General features: G+C 38.2%; 1 protein-coding gene across 1 annotated transcript in view; it reads right to left on the minus strand.

Moving 5' to 3' along the window:
* Positions 1-8552, minus strand: part of NT5DC2 (5'-nucleotidase domain containing 2) — a 48972-nt gene that overhangs the window by 32625 nt on the left and 7795 nt on the right. The window contains exons 3-5 of the mRNA XM_019547395.1: positions 7393-7467; positions 6223-6278; positions 2847-2940 (exon numbers count right to left, since the gene is read on the minus strand). Of these exons, the coding sequence (XP_019402940.1) occupies positions 2847-2940; positions 6223-6278; positions 7393-7467 (225 nt within the window). The remainder of the gene's footprint in view (positions 1-2846; positions 2941-6222; positions 6279-7392; positions 7468-8552) is intronic.

The following is an 8552-nucleotide window of genomic DNA, read 5'->3' on the forward strand; positions in this document are numbered from 1 at the left end:
CTGGAGGATAAATCTGTTGGTACCATTGACAATTTTTGCTACTTGGGTTCTACAAAAATCAGCAAGAACCTGGACTTCCAGACTGAACTAATAGAACTGGAAAAATCAGCTAAGAATTTCGGGCTATTACAGAAACATGTATGGAATAACAACGAACTATCGACTAAGGTAAAGGTGTGAAACTATCACACTTGTGTGCTGTCATCCCTGCTTTATGGTTCAAAAACTTGGACTACATAAGCTAAGCACATTAAGAAATGGAACAGCTTCCACATGAGATGTCTGTCTAAGATCGCAAAAATCAAGTGGGAAGTCAGAATGCCAAGACACAGAGGTACTGACACACTCAGAAAACCTCTATCAAGAAGAGGAGGTTACAATGGATCAGCCATGTCAGGAGAATGGGAGGAAACCATATCCCCAAAAACATTTTGTACAGAGAGATTTGAGGCTGATCTAGAAAGTGAGGTTGCCCTCTACGGTAGTACCACGATGTATGCAAATATTATAATGAAGTTGTCCAACATCCCCATAGAAAGCTGGGAGAAGTGTGCAGAATCCCAGTCAACCTGGAAGAAATATCTGGCCCTGGGTGCAGCTCAGCCTTAAGCAGTTTTGAACCAGAGGATGGAATCAAAGCAAGGAAGAAGAAAGCAGCATGCTATAAAACTTGGACCCAACTCAGACAACATATGAATCTGTGAAACTTCTAACAAGCTACGTCGCTCTCGAACCGAGCTTGTCAACCAAACAGATTCATCAGGCATCTGACTAGACCTCTTATGCATACCTATGATCCAGAGGATTGACAGTTAGCTAAAATATCAACAAGGATCAAATGAACACTATGTCAAAGGGCTAGACCAGTAAGTGAGTAAAGTTGAGTGCTGAATTTCTGATTAGAGACAGGAGTATATTTTGTCACATCAAGACCTCTCTCAAAGGCAGAGTACCACTGATGGTCACCTGAACAAGTTATATCTTCCCCGTCTTCACTAGAAGAATATTCTCCATGTGAAAAAGTGGAGAAAAGCATTAAGAAAATATAAATAAGAAGTGGAGAAAAGCATTAAGATATAAATAATTTTCCTGCTATTAAAAATATAAGCCATACTGAGACAGAGACCGAGAGAGGTATGTAGCTCTATAAAGGCACTATTACTAAAACAACTACACACTTCAAAACGGAGGGAAAGTCTGTTTGAATTCGGTAATAATGCTTACACCAGCGTAACGCTCTTCCTGAGGTTGTCTGATGTCAGCTTTCCTTGGGAGCTGGATGCAGAGACGCGTGGTTTGTTTAGAATATTCAGAAAGTGATTGCGGAGCCGAGAGCAAGTTCTAGGCACAAGCAAAGTATTTACTGTCCTAAAGAGCAAACTGTTCAGACTAGCTGTTTCCAAGATAGAGAAATCAAAGTGACCTCATGTTGTTGACTTAACACAGCTGACCTACAGGGGTTTTGGTGAAACGTATTAAGTCTGGTCTTCTACGAGGACATATTTGTTTTTCACAAAAAAGATTTAATAAATAAGAATCCTAAAATAAAGCATAAAAGTTGGGTCAGGGCAGGGATTTATGATTTTGTTTTTCTCAAAGCTTCTAGGACATGAAGCTAGATGCTTCTAGAAGTCCATCCCCGCCATGTGCGCATGCCCACCCACTTGTTTCATTCCCTCCTCCTTTAGAACCAATACGGGCAAATTTAAGAGTTCCAGTAGAAGAAAGATAGAAGAATAAATGCTTCCAGATCTTGAACTGCCAGGAAACATTTACACACACCCAGAATCCACCCCACTTAAAATATTTAAACATTGTTTCTGGAGCCCAAGGCAATAGGAAATGTATTAAACTGTTCTGGATGTTTGTGCTCTAGGTACAGGTACTAGAATAATGAACAGGGTACAAGTGTACATCCATCTACTGCGATTTAAAACCAGCTGACCAACAGAACAAGAGAAACAAACATTAGAATTAGCATAATTACCCAAAAGAGGCTTCATCTGAATGGTTTGTTAAAACGATCATATTTTTACATTTGTTTAACTGTTCACAGATTTAAAGATGCATTCTTCTTTTGATACCTAGACTAGGTATGTATCACATGGTTCCTAGGCCACCATTTTAATTTGTGATGAATGAGATTATTCAGGCAGGGGACTCAATTCCATTTCCATATATAAGGAAAGATCCGAAGGTGCAGGAAGCCCAGTGTAGTTGAAGCCATTTACAGATTTTGCATGATGCTTCCACTCGTTTGTTAGTAATTAAAATTCAAACTTCCAACTATATGACAGGATAGATTTTAAAATCTATTTACTGCAAAACAAGTTTGAAAGGAGGTCTCTACTCTCAGAAGAAGTACAACTCATGCCCACATTTTGCCTTACGGCTGAGCTGTTCAGTAAGGATGCCTATCCTGAAAGGGCATGCTTTTTAGACGGCATTTCTGTACATTAGAAACTAGACAAAAGTTCACATGTTACAGAGAACACTTTGTGGATGGCCTGATGACTTTGTCACATGTGATGGATTGGATTTGACCAACGGGTCTAAAGATGAAGCACCTTTTACTTATTAGATTCTCGCAACTTCACTTCTCAGTTATTCAGTCCTGAACCAATATGCCAATCATTTAGAATCATTTCAGACAGTTCGTAGCTTCTTCACCCTTTGGTTAATCTCCACAGAATGACTATTTCAAATATTTTAAAGTCTCTCCCTTTTCAAATTTGGAGAAACTAAAAGAATTTAATCCTTATGCATTTAATTTTCTAGCTGATAGGGAAAAAAATAAATTCCACATCTCAATGTTAAGGAATGCACTGAAGCAGTTATTTCAATACCTTGCCATAGAAGTCACTCATCTGGTACAGAGGGATGTGCTGCGTACCCCCATACAACTCAATAACCTCTTCATCAGGCACAGGTCTTAACCCCCTACAAGATAAAATTAAAGTCAGTGGATCGCAGTTAAATGCCAGCAGTTGTTGGGATGCAAAAAGAAGGGCAGAGAAAAAAAGGCAAACTCCTCCTCTTTTTTTTTTTTTTTTTAAAGTTCTAAAGTAGAGACATTGCCACAATGTTAGTTTTAAATTCCAAATGCAATTTTGCACATATCAGGAGTTCTGAAATAGCAACAATAAAAATATTCCATCAGACACTTAAATAGTTAAGAAGCTCAACTCTGTTTGATTGAGAAAAAAGTGTCATTTGCTCTTAACTTGCAGGGGGAAAAAAAACTCTATCACTACAACTTTTTGTTCCAAGCTTGGAAATATACCACTGAAGGTAGCTGGCCTTGATCACGTCACAACAAAACTGACTAAATGCAAGGAACAAGACTTCCCAAGAATCCTTATAATACCTGTAAAGAGTTTGTTTAGTATTCAATGTTTTTGAGTTGTTTATTTTTCATACTCAAGAAAGTAGTGTCTTAAAGAAAACATAAATCAAAGATAATCTTATTTTATTACACAAGTCTACTTTTTGCCATGTTTTAGTGTAACTTTAAGAAATGTAATAGGTTTTATTAGTTTGCAGATGCATGCACTGGATTATGTTCCAAACTGTTACTCAATAAGCAGTGATCTTACCCCTCTTTTTAAAAATCAACAAGTGAGAATGTTTCCCATGGGAAGAGTTTTTGAAGGTACTGAATGTTTGTTTAAAAAAAATTATAAACAGATTTAAACAAGTTCTTCATAATAAACCCACTCAAGAAGCTTCTGTGAAGTATGAGGCAATTCCAGAAAACCGATAACAAGCCAGTATACAAGGAAATAAATTCTACTTCTAGGGATTTTAATTTAACTGGAGCTTAGCCACAAAAAACACAAAATTCAAAGAAAAACATTTGGCTTAAGTCCTCAGGGAGAATATGATGCCATTCTGAGGGCTTTGACACAGGATTAAAGAAGATACAGTTTAAAATCTGCATAATCTTACATGCTTTGTCCAAAAAAATATTAATTGGAAAATCATCCAGGATGATTTAAGGTTTTTAAAGAGGAGAACATTCCTCTCTCCCATAATATCACTTAGAGCCAACGTCCTTAAAAAAACTAAAGCTTGTGGGAATAATCAGCAAGGGTGGCCTTAATTTGGGAGGGGCACTATATAGATAACTACAATAAGTTTCAAAGCCTCATTGATATCAGTGGAAATAAATCCTACATAAGGACAATGTTAGGACCTAATGAATGAAGCACTCCTGAATTAATTCCTTAATTTAGAGCAGTGGTTCTCAACCATTTTAGATTCAAGGGACCACTCAGACAATGCCAGCTTTTAAACTTTTACTTTTTTTACTATGGAAAAATAAAGCAATTCTTCTGCTGCAAAGAACTGAGAGAACCACAACAGGCAAGAACATTTTTGACACTATAGATTACTATTTGAAATCTCTGGGTTTATCTTATGAATTATGCACATGTTTGCTCACCTAATAGTATTAATAACACTCGATACCCTCAAAAGCATCTCACAGCACCCTGTTTGAGAATCACCAACTTCATTCTATCAAATTTTTGCTTGACAAAACTGCAGCCAATTATACAGGCAATATTTTTATACCACTGCTGAATTAAAGAGGCACTACAGGTTATAGGATGAAAATCAAAACCTGATTGAAGTCTCTTGCCAAAAATAACACATGCTACTGGAAAGTAAATAAGGATCTTGTATGCAAGAGAGGGACCTTGGAGGGACAAAGGTGAGAGGGGTAAAAAAGATACGCCAGTTCATTTTGTGCATCTGTCCCCCACATTGCAATGACAAAAATTTCACTTCTATCTGAATCTAATGCCAACATCTCATTGCAGAAGTCCCTTTCAATTTAGAAAGTTGTGTTTTAGGTACAGTTTTTGACCTTCCAATTGAAAGAACGCACCACAATCAGAAGCACCAATGCCATAAAGGCAGCAACAGGTAGAATATCACTTTATCCAGCTTGTGCTACCATATTATCACACAGAAAATATTATAGATAGCATCAGCTTTTTTTCCAGTCTAATGATGTTATATGTTGTAATGTGTGCACTTAAAATTGTGTTTCTGCTCATGCCAACAGTAGTCATGAAAATTAATAAAAACTATTATGGTGACCCACTTTTAGGTATTTAGGAAAGGGAGGGAGAGGAGAAAAGGGGCTCACATGTTCCTGTGTCAGCCATTACTAACCTTCACTACTCCGTCTCAGTGTAAATGGCTTGTTCACTTAATGTTGGCAAATATTTGATGTCACTTATTCTGGGGGAGGTTCAAAAACCCAGAACAGATTTTAGAGGTAAGGTGGGGATATTAGTCACGAGTTGCTTGGCTCTTATTTGGAAAAATATTTAACTATTCCAGCCAGCTAAAGAAAGGCAAAACATTACTTTGCTCTATATTCTTGGAATGGCCCCACAGAACATGCAAAGCAAAGGCTCTCATGTTACTTTGCATTTATTCCCTGGCTTCTAAAAGATAAATCTAATCCTGCAAGTGCTCACCATACCCAAATCTCAGTAAAATCAATGGGACTTGCTGGCACTTAAGACCTGTTTAGGACTTGCCACAGAATAGGAAGAGCTTTTAAATCAAGAACGTCATTCCCAACTTGAATGCCAAGTCCAACAGCTGCCAAGACACAGCATGCAGAAGCAATTAAAGTGACTATGGTGGTTACTAATGTTCTATTCAAGCACTTGTAGCCAGCTCTCAGCCTGGTCTTCTTGCAGAAAGGCAATCCTGATTTGTTGGCTTATTAGATCATTTTTCCTTTACCCTCTTAGAAAATCATCCCATTCCAATGAAGTTCAAAGCTACCTCTTCATTTTCACTTGCAAAAGACTTTCCTCATAGCTTTCCAACATGAGCAGAATTTTGTCAGGGTGGCTCTTGCACATATGAACTTCTCCATAAAGAAAGTCTCTCCCTGGTATAATGATTTAGTTGCATAAATTGCCTACACAGATTTCTCTACAACTTAGCCTGAGTGGGATAAGTAATCCTATGCATCATTACTGGCAAGACAAAAGTTTGAGCCTTTACTCCCACACTTGGCTCAAAAATCCTTGAGCAAAGCAGCCACATGTAAATGCATGTCAGACAAAGCAAGTAGGAACAGGAAAAGCTAGAGAAGGCTGCTTTTCACTCTAAGTTACATGTTGAGATTTTTGTGATCCAACTTTGAATGTGAAGTGTTGAGCATTTAGTATAATGTGTTCTCATCTGACAGACCTATATGCAGTGCCCAACTGGACATAGTGGAAAGCATCAATCTTCATCAGAAGGCTCTGTGAAAAGAAATACAAAATGCCTATTTACCTATGTTTATTCAAGAAGAACCTAAATAAGTTTAAAGTTCTGATTACTTTAATTGCAGTTAAATTAAATCTCAGTTGCGAATACATTTAAAACTGTGTTTAAAACCACCCTGCAACAAGTTTCGAAGCAGCGTTCCCTCTAAGTTGTATGGCATGCACAGCTGCGCAGACACACCTGGCAGTGCAACATGAGTGTGCCTGTGCAGCTGCACATGCCACACAGCTTAGAGGGAACACTGGAAGCATCACAAAGAAATGTACCACAGACCAGGTTCTACTGCATCTCTCTGAAAAAGGCTACAGATAGAAAAAGAAATGTAGAACTTAACAGAACATTGTCTTAATGTTATCTCTATCTATATCTCTCTCACATTTAGAAAGGACTTCCTCTGAAATACGTACTTATCTGTCCAGATCTTTATGCAATCACATTTGATTTAAACAAAATGAAACATGCTACCCCCATCCCCGCAACAAAAGAAAGCTGGGCAAGTCTCTTGTTGAGAGTTCTCTTCTTCACAGGTTATTTCTTCTCTCATCTCAGTACTCTGTAGCCATATCTGGAATTTCTTAGCCAAGGACAGAACAGACTCATGCTTTACAACTGCAAACCACAGATAAAAGGTGTAGTATCAGAGCTATTTACCTAATAACCACTATGAAAGCAGGTTATTCCCTAATATTCCTAAATGCTATCTCTCCAGTGAATACGCACAGTAACTACACAAACTTCAGATTTGTAGAAGTATTAAAAAAGTTATACAAAATGAAAAGATCTGCTTTGGGTTTATTCTGTATACCACTATCTACCTAACTTACTCTCAGATCGGCAAATATTCTCACAATGTTTAAGGTGACACCCACAGGTCCTAAGAACAAGTGGTACCTCATTATGCTGTAAGAGAACATAGTCCTTGCCCCAGAGAGGTTACAAGGGAGGAATAAGCAGGTAAAGAAAATAATCCACAGTATATATTCTATTGAAAATCATTTCAATCATGTCATTACAAGAAAGAGATATTCAAAGAACTCCTTCTTGTAGCATCAGTACACTGGAAGTATGAAGCAGATGTGCATGACTTACCTTTTTTACATCATAGTGAAGTCCCCGTATGGCAAATCCTGGAATGTAGTCATATTTCCCAAGCCCTTCTGGATACTTTAAAAAAACCCAAACACACAATAAGAACATTGTTAGTTTAATGCAACAAAGAAGTTTTTAGAAGAATGAATAATTTGGCAGACTGATCTGGCTTTCTATCCATAAAAACCTACTATCCCACATTCAACAGTGGCCCAAATACTCAGGACACTAAAAGACCATAATGTAAATTTTACAGATCCGAGGCGCTTGAGTAAGCAATTGAATTCCTGATCCTTACAGCACTTAGCTGGTATCCTGAAGATATGGTTGCAATATGTTGGCAGGGATGGTAAATCTATTTATTAAGTCAGTCACACATGGAAAGCTTTTCCTGAGGTTTGAGAAGATAAATTTCATCTAGCCATTGATTTCTGAGGGATATCAGCTTCCAGTTTGTTTTTCCCCCCTTTCCCGTTTTTAAATAAATAACATTTCTAATCTTTATGGGTATTTATACACGTGTAGCAGGAGTGGAGAGTGGAGGGGAGGGGAGGGGAGGGGAGGGAACTCTTTAAAATTAGAGTGGCTACAAGAGATACTCTTATTAAAGCATCTGGAGTGTCATGTGTGGAAGAATGCCACCTCAGTTTCTTCCCAGACTCTATTACGTTTTGCCTTGCCATTGTCTTCCCACCCATCTGTCAATTCTGTTGCCTGGGGTTACTGCAGATGTGAGTGGCTTCAGGGAAGAGGGTGGGAACTCCACCTCTATTGTGTTGGCACTGACCTCATGGCATGGGGACAGGGGCTTGAGCCCATGACACTCTCTTAGGTAACCAGTGATGCTTGTTAAATTGACTAGTTGACATCAAACAACACCTGGCCCTGATTGAGTCTCACAGGTGATGTCAAAAGGGCTATAAAAAGCTAAGAGTCTCCAGGAGGAGGGCAGCAGCCAAGTTAAGTTACATATAGCAGCTGGAACATCTGCAACTCTCTTTGGTACCTTTTTCCAAGTCTTAGTAAAACTATGATTAGACAACACTGAGACGTCTTTTATTTGAATATGCAGCTATTGGAAGACTGATGCTTGCAGTGTTACAGTTTCATAGATTTCATAGACATTAGGGCTGGAAGGGACCTCAGGAGATCATCGAGTC

The sequence above is a fragment of the Crocodylus porosus genome, unplaced genomic scaffold, assembly GCF_001723895.1.
Source record: "Crocodylus porosus isolate Cpor-Errol unplaced genomic scaffold, CroPor_comp1, whole genome shotgun sequence".
Taxonomy (NCBI): domain Eukaryota; kingdom Metazoa; phylum Chordata; order Crocodylia; family Crocodylidae; genus Crocodylus; species Crocodylus porosus.